This window comes from Lagenorhynchus albirostris, chromosome 4, assembly GCF_949774975.1.
Source record: "Lagenorhynchus albirostris chromosome 4, mLagAlb1.1, whole genome shotgun sequence".
In the NCBI taxonomy this organism is placed as follows: Eukaryota; Metazoa; Chordata; class Mammalia; order Artiodactyla; family Delphinidae; genus Lagenorhynchus; species Lagenorhynchus albirostris.
The window spans coordinates 118,128,572-118,146,818 of record NC_083098.1 but is presented as its reverse complement, the minus strand read 5'-3'; the positions used below and the strand labels follow the sequence as shown (position 1 = coordinate 118,146,818).

Here is an 18,247-nt window from a genome sequence, read left to right as displayed (position 1 = left end):
AAATCTAAATGCTGTGAGTTAAGAATTTAGGGATTTTTAATCTGTAATATATTCAAGAAAAAAAGTAGTTAAATAAGATAAGGTGATAGGAGAAAACCCATTAATGCTAAACCTTTTTGATTTTCCAATTTTTTTTTTCTGTCTAAGGAAAAGGGGTTTTTAACCACTGCACCTAATTGTAAGCAGAACAAAAACGGGAGTAATTTAGGCTGACAAATATTACGCAAAAAACCACATTTTTGAAATGTGTAAAATAAGGATCATGAAATTAAAAAGTGAGACATATGTAGGATCTGAATAATATATACATTAAATAATAATAATAATTCAGGACCTGGGAGCAATGGCCCATCATTAGCAATGACCACACATTACAATCACATCTTGGTTTCTAAAACACCCTTCTCTACTATACGCACCAGGACTAAAGGAAATGGTTTGTCCCAGGCTTGCAGCAGCCCAAATACAAGATGAGCTAGGAACATCTTATCGAGGACTTAAGGTACTTAAAATAAGTGCTTAAAGATTCATGGGAACATTTAAAAAAGACAGTTTGAAGGAGCTGCTACTGGCCAGGACAAGTTGCTATCAAAATAACTAATGACAGTAATGGATTATTACCCACTGAATAAAATAAGAATCCATGAGTCAATATGAACCCAAAGCAATCAACAAGGGAGAAGAGAAAGCTCTTCTTCACAATGAAACCTCAACTCATAAATATAGAAGGAATGTTGGAACTAGAAAATCACCAACGAATGTTAAAACTAGTGAGTGACGGTTTAAAAAAAAGAACAGGAAATTTACGTAGTATCATAGAATTTCCCCACAAATCACTTATTAATTTCAATGGAAAAAAGAAGTACCTTTACAGTTGAGAAACCTGGCAGACACCATCTTAATCAAGTGATCAAAGTTAACATCATCAATATGAGGATAAATCAACAACATGTGCCTCGGACACAATGTACTGAGAATACAACATTACTTCAGTGGTAATCCTGCCAAAAAATGCATGATTTGAATCTAATCACAAGTACACACCAGATAACCCCAAACTGAGGGACATTCTACAAAATAACTGGCCTCTATTATTCAAAAATGTCAAAGTCAAGAAAGAGAAAGAAAGGTTAAGGGACTGTTCTAGGTTGAAGGAATCTAAACAGAAATGACTAAATTCAGTGCATGAACCTGGGCCATGGAAACAGCTATAAAAGATCTTACTGAGACAACTGTTGAGGTTTGACTATGGACTGTGTAACAGATATTATTGCAACAGTGCTCAATTTCTTGACAACTGTATTGTGTTTATGTTATGTAAGGCACTGTCCTTACAATCAGGAAATACATACTGGAGTATTTAGAGGTAAAGGTTCATGATATCTCCACCTTCAAATGACGTAGGAAAAAATGTTTATAGAGAGAAGCAACTGCGGCAAAAATGGTAAAGTGTATACGGTAGTTTCTTTCACTCTTCTGTAAGATTGAAATTATATAAAATAAAAAATTACCCCAAATTCAGAAAGATAAATGGGTATGTAGATTTTTAAGGTAAGAAAAATTACTCTCCATCTGGAACCCTCTATTTTCAACCCACCACCTCAAATCATGCATAAGGATTTAAATATTTAAAAAATGCAAAGGAAGTGGAAACTTTTAGTTAAGCGGATTGTTTACAGAGCAAATCCTTCCACTCAATTGTAAAGATAACAGAAAGAGAATCATGGTCATGTATAATAACCTGAAAGATCACTTATTGGTTCAGTCAAACGATTAGAATTAATGGACGAACTGAGTAGCTTAATACTCAACAGTTATACTTATCAAAGGCAGAAAAAGATATTAAACAGCCTGCAACACATAATTGCATGCACAGTTTCTTCACCTAGCATGATGTGAACTACTACTTCATGAAGCAGGAAGATAACTAAAAATTGGGGGTCTTCTAAATATATGACAGAAAAGGCCACAAGGACTTCAGAGGAACAATGTCCTATTTCTCTTTCACTTTTATGAAGTCCACATGATTCATTTTGGTTAGACTAAAGTAGCATGCAAAGCAGAAAATAAACATTCCTAAAAGGAGTCCTAAAAGGGTGCTACGGCAATCATCAGCCAAAAGCTTCAGTCGGGACTCATTCTTTTGCATGTGGCACGAGAGAAAATGCGCTTCGGAAAGAAGAAAGCACTCTATCTTCGTGAAAAATGCATTACTTACAAAACGGTAGAGGGGTCCAAAGGAGAAAACACAAAACAAATAAACATGCAAAACTCCTCATTTCGAGTGACCCAACCTTCTATAACTGAAACCAAGCTATTGAGCTAAATCTGCAAAGACACATTTTTTAAGGACCAGTAAGACTGTGGACATAAAAAGAAAACTCGAGCAGGGAAAGGTCAAGAACTGGTGTAAAGCTAAAGCAGACCTGCTTCCTCATCCTCCTCCTCCTCTTCCTCATCATCGGAAGTGGATGACAAGGGAGTTGGTGCGGAGCTAGCTTGATTATTAACATATTCACCATACTGCATGCCTGTAAAGTGGAAAGCACAAACACAAGAGTCAAACCAACAGGAGAGATGAGAAATAAAATTCTGACATTGCATTAAAAGTGAGAAAGAACTCTGACATTCCGAAGAACATCCCAGCATGCATATTAATATCAGCTAACTTATTATCAAAACCGAAACAAACCGTTAGAAAATCTCTGCGAGGCAGTTTAGTAAAAGCAGCTTTAATATGAACTAATTGGTCTAAGTGTAAAAAAATAAAAAGGACCATGTCTGACACTGTTAATATTTAGGAAACTGCACTGATACTCTCTGAACATTTTACTGAGCTCTGTACATGTTTACCTTCTTTGACCTTGGGGCCCTTGTGGTATACTTCCTTTGGGACTGTGTATTCTTGGTGAGCAGTGATCATTTCTACTGAAATGAATTTATACAGCACACAACCCACGTACAGATACTTGGTACCTTCCTTCTGCTAATGCCACCCTGCTGGTAACTCAGTTCTCATAACGGAAAAACAATGACAGTTAAAGGAAAGAACTGTATTGAGCATAGTTCTCTGCTCAGAGTAGACGCTCAAAAAAAAAAAAAAGGCTTATTAACTGTGGCCCTACAAGTGAGACAATTACAGAAACGTAAATTTTCTGAGATGGCCAATCATCTCAGCATCAGACTAATGCCTACATGTGAGTCTGAAGTAGGTGAATGAGACTAGTCCTCAGTGTGAGATACAGCAAGAGAAAGCAGAGTCTGTGGAAAAGGCCCAACAACTGGTAACTGTATAGTACTTTCCTTTAAAAAAAAAAAAAGTTGATTGCATATTATTATTTGATTAATCTAGCAAAATCAAGACAAAAAAATTAACATCCACAAAATTTCTAAGGGGGAAAATTTTTAAGACAACAAAATGCAAATGCTTCATAAATAAAAATAAACATCCTTACAAAGAAAAATCTTATAGCTCAATTTGAAAAAACAGTAACGTAGTGTGGATTTTCAAGAACATTTCACAATATTGGAAGCACAATGAAGCCGTGCCTCACCAAAAAAATCACGTGGTAGACCTCTGATGTTCTCTTCATTGTTTCTTTCAGATGACCTTTTTTTTTTTTTTTTAGCGGTACGCAACCCTCTCACTGTTGTGGCCTCTCCCGCTGCGGAGCACAGGCTCCGGACGCGCAGGCTCAGCGGCCATGGCTCACAGGCCCAGCCGCTCCGCGGCATGTGCGATCCTCCTGGACCAGGGCACGAACCCGTGTCCCCTGCATCGGCAGGCGGACTCTCAACCACTGCGCCACCAGGGAAGCCCCAGATGACCTTTTAAATTAGCATGGAGAAACATAACTCATGCCTATAGTAAGAAAAAAGCTATTAAAGAGTAAAATCTGAACTTAGAAGAGAGCAAAGGTTAAACTGTATATGAATGAAGCTTTGATCCTCATGACTAAAGAAGTCACGGAAAAATCTGATAGCTTTGCTGAAACATGTTTTAAATACAGATAAAATGGCAGTTATCACAAATTCATCTGAGAAAGTAAAAATCAATGTAAAATAAGTTCAGGCAACACAAAAAATAAACTTGGTACCTTGAAAGACCAAATTCAGAGTGGCATGTTCCTCTAATAAAGGCCTAGTTAAAATGAAAATTTGACTAATATTAGACCTTAGGTTAAATATATTAAGAAGTTTATAACAGACATAAGTTAACAGTAAAAAAGATTTTATAGAAAAGAAATTCTTCAATTTAAGAACTTCTTTAAAAACGAAGTACTTTCCCAAAATGCCAATTAGCATTGCACTTTAAAAAGTACACATGTATGTATGTATATAATAAGCAGAAATAAGAGAAAGAAGAAAAAAAAGAAATTACATTTACTGTGCTAAGCTAAGAGAGGCCAAAAAACAGGAAGAAAATCCATTCTTTTCATGACTGAATCATTCTGTAGACTGCTGACTCTAATCAAAGAAGCCAAAGCATAGGGCAAACCTGTATGTATTATAAGACAAATATTTTCCTCTTTTTCCAGATTTACTGAATAAAAACAGATACCACATATTATTGGAAAAATATCCAATGCTTAATTGGAAGCAAATGAGATGGCTATCCAATGATTAAAGAAAAATTTATAGAGCAACTACTTAATGCACTGGAACAAACCTATAAATAAGAACAGAGTAATATTATTTATTACAATATCATTTTAGATTACACAGTGGTTGCCAACTTACTGTATTAACAGAATGTCACACAACATACTTAATTTTACTGTCCTAAAAAAAAGATGCAATCCTTTTTGAGAAGTGCCGGAGATGAAAGTATCAAGATTTAAGCTCTTCCCAACTGCGACTCAATATTTAAGGCTCAGAATTTAGCCTTCCTTTGCTCGTTTAAGTAAACTTTGTTAAAAGCTTGGGAATACTAACAGCAGAAGGACATGGTATTTTAGTTCATCCACAGAAGAGTGGTAAGAGCTCCAGAATAACAATCAATTGACATTTAAATGCCCTGCTCTAGGTTGTATAGAGCACACTGTCGAAATGTCCTGGGGTACCTCCCACCCCAGCCATCACCACCAAACAAGGAAGGAATGCCACACCCTCAATTCATTCTGTCTTAAGCAGAGCTTCCAAGGTATGGATCTAGAAAACCAAGAGGCGGGACGCTATTTCACAGACTGAATGACATGATGAAGAGCCTGTTACTGACAGGGCCCCAATATTTTCAAAAAGACATTCTGTTTAAACTACCTATCATTAAAGTACCTTCAGGCCAATTTCTCCAGGAGAGCTGGAGTTGCTTAATAAAAGGCACCTTTACTGTTCCACTGGGAATAAATAAAACTAGTCTTAAGAGAAAACAAACCTCTTGTGAGTCTTAAGCGAAAACAAACCCCTTGTGGAGGTTAGCTTTTTTAAATTCAAGAGTTCAGACTTTTGAGAAACTGTTACCTTTCCTGATCTGGTCTTCTAACTAGGTACACACACTAGAAGATTTTGCAAGGGTTCCCACGAAAGAAGGCTTTTAAGGGAATCACTCTCCACAGTACTCTCTTTCCTACATCTTATCCACCTAAGAAAGTACCTGTGTTAAGAACAGACTTTTTCTCACTTTACAAAGGAAACACATTACCTTAACTTATCCTAAATCTTACTAGGAAAGCTTCCTTCTTCTTTAAATGATTGATCAAGGCACCCTAAATCTACAGACTATCTTTTACCTTGCCATACATGCTGCAGTTAAAAATGAAACATATTAGAAATAGGGTTGGCTTTATTAATTCAGAAATAGTGAAAAGTAGGGTGGCGGCAGTAATGATAAATTTATTTAATGATTCTGCATGTGTGAAGGCCCCAACCATTACTGCCAAAGAATCCATTGCTTTTGAAAGAGTCACATGAGAACAAAGCAAAAACAATAAGAAATACTGAACAGACAAGCAGCAGGACATTATGGATAAAGATGGGGTCTCTGGGTTCAATTCCATGTAATACCACTTACTAGCTGTGTGTCCTTGGGCAAAATTACTAACCTCTCTGCTCTTCATTTATATCATCTGTAAGGTGGGGTAATAACTACCTCAAACAGCTGCTGGGAGGATTAAATGAATTAATATATTTTAAATCTTATTAGAATGGTGACTGAAATATAGTAAATACTATACAAGTATTCACTACTATTACTTTTATTTATTTATTTATTTTTTTTTTTTGGCGGTACGTGGGCCTCTCACTGTTGTGGCCTCTCCCGTTGCGGCACACAGGCTCCGGACGCGCAGGCTCAGCGGCCATGGCTCATGGGGCCCAGCCGCTTCGCGGCATGTGGGATCTTCCCAGACCGGGGCACGAACCGGCGTCCCCTGCATCGGCAGGCGGACTCTCAACCACTGCGCCACCAGGGAAGCCCACTACTGTTACTATTGAACTTTAAAAACATGTTTTTGTATATATTTAATTAAAAACAATTATTTTCAACTATTCTTAATATTTATCCCTAGGACAAGTCATTAGTTAGAAAAAGAACCTTCTACCAACCTGAATAATATTCTTAGTAATACTAGTTCTTTTAAAAATAAGTAGAACATTTTCTAGGCCTACCAGTCTTTTTCAAGAGACACTGGATAAAACTCATAGGTAAAAATTCTACAGGTTTTTTTCAGAAGCTATGAGATGTTCAATAAAATACTTTACAACCTATTTTATCATAAAATATTTATAATGGTTATAATCATTTCATATCCCCTTATACTTTATATAGTACTTAATGCTTTCTACCTCCTTTTAACCAAAAACAAAACAAAACAAAAATTTACTAGCAGGTAAGCCTATTAGTACTTAGTAATATATATATATATATATATATATATATATATATAAATAAAATACATGGGAACATTTTTATTATGATATATGATGAAATTAAGAGTTATTTCTAATTTTTATGCTTGATTCCTATTTAAATACTAAAAAAAGCCAAATAACAGAGTTTGATACACACTATGCATATATTTACCACACGAATACAATGCTTTTTAATATAATCCTTGCTTCACAAATAGCCTAATATTAGGTACATATTACAATGCTTTATTTCAAATTTGGCAATGAGAAGCAGCATACTGACTCACTGCCTAGTTTTTATAACCTATACTATAAAGAAGAATAATCTCTGACATTTAAATTTGATGCTCTTAGTAATCTGGCTTAGGAGATGTAGGATGCAATTTATTTCTCAGCGGAGTTTATGATACCCCTTGAAACTTTAGGAACACGTTTCTCTGAATTAAAAAATTAAATCAGGCTTTTTGATAAAGAATAAAATTTGTGTCACTGGTTTGAAAATGAGGACTGCCTTTGCGAATTAGGTTATATGGAGATGCCATCCGTGAGATAAATGACTTACATCACACCTTGAAGTTTTTGACAAAAATACATTAAAGTATGTGATATTTTACTGGCAATGATATAATAAAATTCATAATATTTTGAATAATTGCTAACTCAGTAAAACAAACACTGGGTTTGGAAGCAGAAGATCTGCACTGGGTCTTGGTATCCCTTTTGGGAACTTCTATGTCTTTGGGCAAAACACCTAACCTCTCTAAACCTCAGTTTCCTCATCTATAAAATAAAGGTGTAATATGATATGTCTGCTTCACATGATGATCAAGTGAGATAATAAAACTTAAAGGTATTTTAAAATTGTAAACTGCTACATGAAATAATAATGCTACCAACTATCTACAATCTGGAAAATAAAATTCAACCAACAACAATAAAAATTTCTCACATGTAACTCAGAAGGTTAAAAAACTTTATAGAACAATATTGCTTTAATAAAACCCTTCCAATACCATTCCTATCTACTTTACATGAACAAAGTTTCTCAGTAATCATATATATGCAAATAAAAACTATGAATGAAATTTTTCTAAAGTTTATTATTCTAATAATGAATCATGCAATTCAGGTACAGAAAGCTATGGTGGGACGGAGGGAAAGCCATTTATCTCAATGAAAGATGTATTCCCAATAAAAATGTACTTTCCATTAAAAAAAATACCAAAATTCACGATGTTTATGTTGTTTTGACCCACTAGATACTGACAATAATTGTACTGATAGAATAATCCAGAAGAAAAAATGTTAATGTTTAGATACTTATGGTTATAGACAATATTTTTAAATTTCAATTATATATAACGTTATTGTAGCAGAAAAGCATGATAGAATAATAAAAGAGTTTCTAGTTTAAGAATATATTGTATTATTACTACATTCAGGGGAAACATTCAAGGGATGTTAAGAAGAAAAAGGAAAAATGTAAACTTTCTAAATGTTAAAGAAGGGCTAATTTTACTTTCTTTCTTTCTTTTTTTTTTTTTTTTTTTAATCTTTTGGCCTCACTACACGGCATGTGGGATCTTAGTTCCCCGACCAGAGATCAAACCTGCAGCCTCTACACTGGAAGCACAGAATCTTAACCACTGGACTGCCAGGGAAGTCCCTTCACTATCTTTTAAAGGATAACAGGCTTCATTCCAGTGGATACACAGAAAAACATAACATCTTTTTTTAAAAGTCAACATACGCAGTATGTTGAAAATTATATAAGTGCAAGTATTTAAACTTTTGGTGAAAAATTTTAGATGTCAATCTAAAAATGTTCAAGTAGTTACAGTTTTTTCGAAAAATTTTTAGGAGATAGATATGCAAGCAAAAATTTGAAGCCTCTCCTGTAAAAACCAGTAAAAAATGCTGAGAGAATAGCTCAGAAAGGGTGTCTTTGAAGCTGGGAATGTCAACTGAAAAAAAAAGCACAACCTAAAAGTTGAGAACTGTGTTATTTGGTGGACTTTCTGAGGACTTCAAGCCTGGAAGACAGCCTCTTAGGCAGCTCTGAGGAATGGCTCCGAAGAGGTAAGGGAGGAGCCGGGACATACAGAGGTTTTGCAAAAAAGACCAGGGAGTCGGAACATCAAAAGATGACCATTAATTAAAGAAAACCAGGTATCTCAAGTCAGTGAACTTAGCACTCTTCTGTGTATGGGAAGATGCAAGAGCCTGGGCTCACTGAAATGATTCCTTTCATAGGTACCATAGCTCTCTAGGGCGGTGTTCTGTTCTTTCCCAACCTGAGTCCCCTCGGGTGCACTGCTGCGGGGTTGGCTGCAGTGGCTCAGGGCTTGGCAGTTTGTCTCCATCCTGAGTTCCCTCGGGGCTCACTGCTGGCGGTAGCTTTGTAGTGGCTTGGTGGCTCAACATTCTTTGCTTTATGGCAGGCAACACTCTTCATCCACAGGAGAAAAAGACTAACCTCTTTTAAGTATCAATGCTTTCGTAGTCTTATCAGACCCACAGCATGCCCTACACAGCTGTACCCTGCACACAAGGGGCGTCAGTCCTGTAAACTACAGTTTGCACAACGTACATGGGGCCATAACTCATATGCATCTCTGTGTGTATCCAGATCTACCCAAAGGCAATGAGACCACTAAGTGACCAATCTCCTACTTCAGAAAAAGGAACAATAAAAGCTGCAATTCAAAGGTCTCCAGCATTATCTTTCCTGTTACTTATTCAAGGAGTTTACCTTAGGTAAATCAAGAGTTTAACAGCCAACAAAAACAATAATTCAGCCTCATTTATAGAAAGAGCACAAAATAGAAAGGTTTGAGTTGAAAATCTTTCACTCTGGTGGCTTCCCCTGCGGTCCAGTGGTTAAGATGCTGTGCTTCCACTGCAGGGAGCACGTGTTCAATCCCTGGGCGGGGAACTAAGATCCCACATGCTGTGTGGTGTGGCCAAAAGAAGAAAGAAAAATCTTTTACTCTGCTATTTACTAATTTATAATCTTGGGCAAGTTACCTAATCTTTGTGAATGTCACTTTTCTCACCTGTAAAACCAAGATAATGTCTACCTAGTAGAATTGGTAAGGGGATTAAATGAGATAATAAATATAAGTATCTGGCACATTGTAACTGCTCGATAAACGATAGTTCCTTCTCTTTTCAAATCTATCTTATTAGTAAGAAAAAGGAAACATAATAATCATAATTATTTAGCGGGAAAGTGGTTTACAAAATGATACAGTAACATGATAGGATGGTATTTAAACTAAAATGGTCAAAAGAAAAATATAATAGGAAAAAATAAATTAGCGGGGGCAATGTAAAGGGCCAAAACAAGCAGCATATATATCTTAACATCTGGAAGGTAATCATCAATGTAGAGGAAAGACATCACTCATTTAGTTAGGGCTCCTATGTACCCCTAAGTTTCTTCTACTCATGATAAGTACAACTTTCCTACCAGCCCCTCACTTTGAAAGTAAATGCTTATAATAACTAGATTCTATTCCTAATACACCCACTGGCTTGTTGGGAATCAGTAGACACTCTCTGGTGCTGCAGTTGGTTTTCCTAAAAAAAAACAAAACAAATAAGGAAATCTATAATGTATAATCTGATCAAAGGATAGAAAAGCCTCTGTTGACCACAGGAACACTCAGCAGATATAAGCAGTGAGATCAGCCTAAGGATTTATGTTGCTTTTTCCAAGTCTCAGAACATAAGAGAGTTCTTCATACTCAAGGTGAGGGGCCGTCACTACATAGCGAATATAGTCCCTAAAATATTACTAATGATTGTGCTGGAAATACAAACCACATTTTCCTAAAAACAGTTATCTCTCATCATATGAAAAATACAGTATATTAACCTGAAACATCAATAGATTTGGAATTTTAGCCAGACAGAGAACAATCAAGAATACAACCAAAAGAAAAGGCAATGTGAGGAAATGGTCAAAACAACACATTTTAGTCACCTGTCACTTATTTAACACACAGAGAATATTAAACAAGCAAACAAATAAACCATATTGTTTGTCAATGATGCAAGAGTGTGGCTTACAATTTCATTTTCATCCTCTCATTCTCAAAATTGGGTCAAAAGTTACTTTCCGTTAATAATAATGACAAGCAAAGAAATCATCAAATAGGATATGGAAATTCACAAAACAAGGAAATCTTGGGTGTTTCATCCCAAAAGAAACTATAATAACCTTTAAAAAATAGAAAATAAATGGCCCATAATGGAGGGATGGAGTAGTAAATTATAATACAATGACATAATGAATCAGCCATGACTATAAAACTGTACAGAGATATATGAAGAACTGCATAATTTAATAAATGTAAAAGCAAAATACAAAATGGTATGGATTTTGTGGATTGCAAATGATATAAAATATGTAACAGATTTAACAAAATTCTAACATAATTATATAAAATCATAAACAGAGACTGGAATATACTAAAAATAGTGTTTGAATTGAGATTATAAATTACTTTTTCTCATATTTTCCATAAATTATGCTTAATCAGTTTGACTTTTTAAATTCAGCTATTTGAATTACTGTGTGCGTATTTATATGTGCAATATATACAGTATAACAAATTTTTCAAATACCTTTCTGCTGTAATAGCTCTGCCGGCCGTGCAACTGAGGCCAAAGGCTCAACTGGGCGACTTGCAGCAGGAGGCGTTCTTGTTGACGAGGCTCCTGACAAAACAGCGGATACTACTGGGCTGGACTTGGGAGGCTGAACATTTTGCATTACAGAACAGGACAAAGTATCTGCAACTGAAGACAAGAAACTATTTCATCCACAGCAGCAAGCTTGAAATATATTAAAATACTAACAAAATACAGTTAATCTGAAGTTCTTGTAAGAAACTTCAGCAGCATCACATTTACCTACTATATCTAGAAAATAATGGGTCCAAAGAAATGATTTTCAAAAAAACTAAAAACTTATTCACTACATGTTATTAGAAGTCTTTAATGGCAATTTTCCTAAAACATTTCACAAGCTTCCATACCTTCTTAAACAAAATGAACCCCAAACAGCTTTTCTTTACTAACTAATGATCACTATTATTAATACTAATTATTGTACTGTGCAATGGTACCTTAGATAGATAAGATGAACAGAGGTTATTTGCTTCTGCAGTAATGTGACTCATGAATTATACAGATGTTTCTATTAGCTCAGATCCCATTTTGTATTGTAAACTGCCACTTTTCATTTGCTGTTTCTAATCAGATCCCATATCTCACAGGTAACTAAGTAAGGGCCTGACAGTAACATTAGGTTGGATCTCTGGAATAAAGTACATGTGATTCATAGTTGACCTTTTTGATAGCTCAAACTGCCTGACCTACAGGATCATCTTCAGCCAACCAAGAGATAACTGAAAAACCTATGATGACAACATAAGTGTCCACTGGTGGATGAATGGACTTTAAAAATGTGGTGTATATATTTATATATACATGTATGTATGTATGTGTATGCATATATTAATACATGCATGTGTGTATGTGTATATATACAGACATATATACAATGGATGAATGGATAAAGAAAATGTGGAAATAAAGAAAACACACACACACACAATGGAATATCATTCAGCCATAAAAAAGAAGGAAATCCTGCCATGTGACAACGTGAAGGGACTTTCAGGTTATTATGCTAATTGAGACAAATCAGACGAAGACAAATAATGCATGGTGTAATTTATATATGGAATCTAAAAAAGCTGAACTCACAGAAATAGAAAGTTTTGGTTGCCAGAAGCAGGGAAGCAGGGGAAATAGGGAGATATTGGTCAAAGAGTACAAACTCTCAGTTACAAGATGAGTAGGTTCTGGAGCTCTAATGTATAGCACGGTGACTACAGTTAACAATACTGTTATCATATACTTGGAAGCTGTTCAGACAGTAGATATTAAATATTCTCACCATATACACAAAAATGGTAATTATGAGAGATGATGGATGTATTAACTAACCCTACTGTGGTCATCATTTTGCAATAAATATGTATATCAAATCATCATGTTGCACATCTTAAACTTACACAATAGTATACATACACATACAGACATGTACATATGTGTATATATGTATGACATGTTCATATATATATATGAACAAAGTTAGGTCTAAGACCGAAACAAATGCAAGAATATAGTGACAGAACAAAATGTGATACATTTCCCAATAGTGTAAAATGATATAAATATGAGAATGGAGAAAGAAGGTGGAAGGTAGTCTAAATACGTTAATTGCCACATCATTTTTAGGAAGGACAAACATCATTGTGAGACTGAAAACACAGTCACAATATTTTGCAGTTCCTCTCATTGAGAAGTGGAATCTATTTTCCCACTCCCTGAATTTAGGCTAAACTTTCGACTAGCTTTAATCAACAGAACGTGGCAGAAGTAATGGTGTACAAGTCCAAGACCTCAAGTCTCAAGAGGTACTACTGCTTATACCTTTCTGCTCTTGAAATGCTGCCCTGCGACCATCACGTAAGGCAACGGTCCCCAACCTTTTGGCACCAGGGGCCAGTTTCGTGTAAGACAATTCTTCCAAGGCCTTGGGTGACGGGGGAATGGTTCAGGTGGTAATGCAAGCAATGGGGAGTGGTGGGGAGCCGCAGATGAAGCTTCGGTCGCTTGCCTGCCGCTCTCCTCCTGCTGTGTGGCCTGGTTCCTAACAGGCTGCGGACCAGTACCAGTAGGCAGCCCGGGGGGTTGGGGACCTCTGACGTAAGGAAGCTAATCTAATCATGTGGAGAAAAACCTAGGTGCCCCCACTGAACGGTGCGCACCAACTGCTAGACATATGAGTGAAGTCTACGATCCTCCAGCCCAGCCAACTCTCCAGCTAAATGAAGTCACATGAGTCCAAGAAAACGGGCAGAGGAACTGTCCAAACAACCCACAGAACTATGAAAAATAATAAATAATTTTTGTTTTAAACCAGCATTAGATAACTGGTGAAATCATTAAAAATGCTGAAGTAACAGAGCGATGAATATATTTAACAGTACAAAGTAAAAATTAAGATATAATCACCTAAAATTGAGTGATATAAAAAAGGAAAGGGGTGTGGAAGACAGTAAATATATTAACTTTACCTTTGCTCATAATAAGAAACTAAAAGACACTGTCTAAAAATATAGAAGATATTTCTGCCTCTGGTAATGATGATCTAGGTAATTAGGATCAAACCTTCTACTAAAGGTAACTTTAAAAACTATACTTAAAAAGATCTTCTTAAAATAATCAAAGATCTAACATGATATTAATGAATCTCTGGGTGAAAATCTGTAAGAAATTGAAAACTCAAGAGAAATAAGCCTAACACTCAGAGCTGCTTTCACCCTGTGGTTATCTGTTGAAAACCTGATCTGCTGTTTTCTGTAGCCTTGTAGAGCATGGGAAGCAAGACATCTCCTACAGCACACCCAAGATGGGGCACCTGATTCAGCACCCCATACCTCCACTTTTAGGATAGTATCTGAAGGGTTATAACCTTGGGCTAAGGATAAACCAGGAAGCTAAGCCTTACAAAAGCCAGCAGCTTTGATTCAGAACATATGTACAGTCCAGTACATCTAGACACTTGGACTTGGATGGATATGATCACAGGCTGGTAGTACCTGGAGGAAACTGGCAGAAGGAAATATACATCCTCTCTGGAGAACAATTCCATCACCCTAGGCCTCAAATTATTCCCACAAGTAATTTTTCAAAAACAATTCCAAGCACAAAGTCTAAGATAAGTAGTTCAGGTTTGAACACGGCCCTCTGTGTTCTCCAGTCTCCAGCCTGATACATGGCATCACCCTCCTTACAGTCCTTCAATAGTCTGCCAGTGGTTGAGGGTGAAGACAAAATATCTTACCCTGAACACTTCTTAACATGGTCAACGAGGCCCTGAATGATCCTGAGTTCCCAGCCTCCTCCTGGCCCATGGTTCTCCTCTAGCTTCACTGGTCTTTCAGTCCCTTGAACTTGCCATGCTCTCTCCCATTAAAGGGGAATACACTTGCTCCCCCTTAGATGTAATAAATTTTTTTCTTTAATAAAATAATTGATACAAATAAAAGGTGATACGTATATGTGTATGTATTTATAAAATCATAATAAAGAAACACCCATGAACTCAGCATCCAACTGTGAAAATAAAACATTTCCAATACTGTTGAAGCTCTTGGTGTACTCCTCACGGAAGGTATTCCCTTGCCTCCCTTCTGAACTGTGTTCCTTATTCTCTTGCTTTCGTTATTAGTTTACCACACAAATAAGTATCCCTAAACATTATTTTTGCTTGTTTTTTTAACTTTATAACAATAGCATACTGCATATATTCTTCCATGAATCCTGTTACATTTCTGGGATTCATTTGTGTTAATGAGTACAGCTCTATTTCATCATTTTCACTGCTGGTCAGCAGCCCACTGGAAGGATATACTGATATCCATTCTATCATAAATGGACTTTTGGGTTCTAATTTTATGTTTTCACATACACTACTACAGGAATATTCATGAACATGTCCCTGGTACACATGTGCTAGTTTCTCTGGGGGTGGAGCTTCTCAATGTGTGTGCCACAGCTCAAAAGTGGGTATGTAGCTGTACAGCAAGGGACGAGGATCCCCTCAGCCCTGGGGGGCCTGTGGGAAGTGAGTTCCTTGGCCTGGGGAACAGACTAGACCCTTTAGCTCAGAATCCCTCCCCGCAAAATGTTATTTTCTACAAGTACTACACATTTAGAACAGGAAGTGGTGCTGTAGGGCCCTCTTATTCAAAGTGTACTCTATGGGCTAGCAACACTTTATACAGAAACTTGATAAAATCCTTAGGCCAGGCACTACTAGACCTGGTGAATCAGAACCTCCATTTTAACAAGGCCCCAGGTGATTCATACTCACAAAGTATGAGAAGGACTTCTCTAGAGTACACAGAAGTGGAAGAGCTGTGTTTCAGGGTGTGGTTACCTTCAATCCCACTAATGCCAAATTTCCCTAAAATGCAGAACCAATAGGTCCTTCTACTAACACTGTCTAAGAGTTTCCTGTTATTCCACATCCTTGCCATGCCATGGTATAGTCGGTCTTTCAAAGTTTTACCATCCTGCTGCTAGGTATAAGTAGATATCCCATTCTAGTTTTAAGTTGCTTTTCCCTGATTATTAATGAGACTGAGTATGTTTTCCTTTCATCTGTGAAATGCCTGTTCATGTATTTTTTTCTTGGGTTGCTGGTCTTTTCCTTACTGATCTTATGTGTTATTTGTATATTCTGGATAAAATACTATAAAATATTTTTTTCTCCCGTTTCATGGCTTGTCTTTTTGTTCTCTTTATGTTGCCTTTCAATGAAAAAAAGTTCTTAATTAGATGATAGTAAACCTTATCATGCTTATTCTTTATGGCTAGCTAGCACTGTGTGTGGTGCCCTTAAGAAATCTTTCCCAACTCCAAGGTTCTTCCGTATTTTCTCTCAAAAGTTTTAAAGTTTTGCCTTTTTGCATTTAAATATTTATTTCATCTGTAATTTATTTTATACATGGAGAATTCATTCTTCAGATTGCAGCTCACCTATCAGAGATCAGGGAAAACTTCCTGAGCACGCTATACCTAGGGTACTCTCACCAAGCACTATACATCTCTGCTTCATGATACTTAAATAATAGTAGCAATTTTACATTTATTTGTGTTTATTTGGATAATGTTTGCCTCCCCAAGAAGATTACAAACTTCATGAAGATAAGGATCAAGTCTTTTTACTTGCTATTTTATCTCCCAGCACTAAAATAAACACCTGTCACATAGCTGGCTTTCAAGTATTTGTCAGATAAATGGAGACAAGTTCCACAAATATGAAGGACCACAGAAAACTGCCAGCCAAAAACAACAACAACAAAACTACCCTTTTCACAAAGAGAATTTGACAGATGAAACATGGTATACTTAGAGACAGAACCTACAATTCAAAAATAAATCATCTGTCTGTTTATCTATTTATTTATTTATTGGCATTAATGTAGTTCCCCTGTTAGTTTTTAGTAGCTCCTTAGTAACTGTACATAAACTGTTTTGAAACTAGGAAGGTTTAGCAAATTCTCAACTAATAACACCATTATCCATTCAAGTTGTTCAAATTAGAAAATTTAAGTCAACTTTTATTATTCCTTTTCCTTCATAAACCTTATCAATGAATTCTTGAAATCATCTCTTGCCATCTGTCTTCTGTATAAATAAATCTCAACCTGTGTCAGCATCCTTCATCTAGATAATTGTAGTAATTCCTTCCTAGCTGGTCTTCCTGTCTCCAAGTTCTTCCTCCTGCAGTCCACCTACCACACTGCTCACAGAAGAAAGATCTGAAACACAAATCTGATAGCGTCACCCCCTTGTTTAAAAATTTCTGATGGCTGCTGATTACATACAGGATCAAGCTTATGTTTTTCCTTCAAGTCTTTTCCTCTCACCTTTCCAATGCCATAGCCCAGGAGAAAATGGGAAACTGAGATACAGAAAAGGGACAACTGATAAAGTCAACTTTTGAAGGAAGTGGTCACAAAGATGGACATCTCATCTTCTGAGCTTGAAGGAGTAAATATGGAACAATTTACAGGTGGAAGGTATAAAGTTGAGTAAAGATGAAAAGGTTCAAGAGTAGCTTTGGAAAAACTGAAGGAGTACGAGTGTGAGGGAGCATAATTATTACTATCTCACAACTCTGCAATCTCATCACAAGTTTCCAAAGCTGAAAATAATCTCTTAACTGTACTATTTGTACCTCCAATGTAGTTTTCTAACTTACTTCTAACTCGTATTTCTTTATCCAGATAGTCACCTCCTATAGGGATCTATTTTGCTTTTCCTCAGGCACATCACCACCCCGAGATGATAGATGTATATTAACTTACCAGTGGTTATACCTTAGTGTCATGTATGTTGTGGATTTTTATATAAGGATTATATAAATGTTTATTATTATTATTTTTATAAGTAGATTTTTAAGTGTTTTTTAATAAAATTGTACTCAGTACTATTCTACAATATGCTGTCAAGATGTGATCCTTACTGAAGTTGTATTACTCAGCCAACTTCATCTCAAACGAAGAAAGAGCTTCTGAACCTTGACAAATTTACCTATAGTGCCAGTTTAAAAAATTTTAATGGTAATAATGACACCTTTTAAACACCAGCCAAAATTTCACTCTAAGTTAACAACTAAACATAGCCCCCCAAACATACATCACTATGTTTTTAATAAAGTAATCTGAAATTCTAGTGCTGAATTGTACTAACATGCTTTTCTAAAATAAAGAGGCAAATGGACTTCCCTGGCTGTGCAGTGGTT

At 36.1% G+C, this 18,247-nt stretch overlaps 1 protein-coding gene across 5 annotated transcripts in view; it reads right to left on the bottom strand.

The window, feature by feature from the left end:
• The window catches only part of SEC24B (SEC24 homolog B, COPII coat complex component), a 94,215-nt gene that overhangs the window by 50,637 nt on the left and 25,331 nt on the right, over window positions 1-18,247 (bottom strand). For 3 of the 5 annotated variants that reach the window (XR_009540397.1, XM_060148581.1, XM_060148582.1), the window contains exons 3-4: window positions 11,482-11,655; window positions 2,427-2,531 (exon numbers count right to left, since the gene is read on the bottom strand). Coding sequence is in view for 4 of the 5 variants with exons in the window: in XM_060148581.1 (XP_060004564.1) it covers window positions 2,427-2,531; window positions 11,482-11,655 (279 nt within the window). In the remaining variant the exon portion in view is untranslated. The remainder of the gene's footprint in view (window positions 1-2,426; window positions 2,532-11,481; window positions 11,656-18,247) is intronic. The other 2 variants (XM_060148583.1, XM_060148584.1) reach the window with 1 other exon arrangement.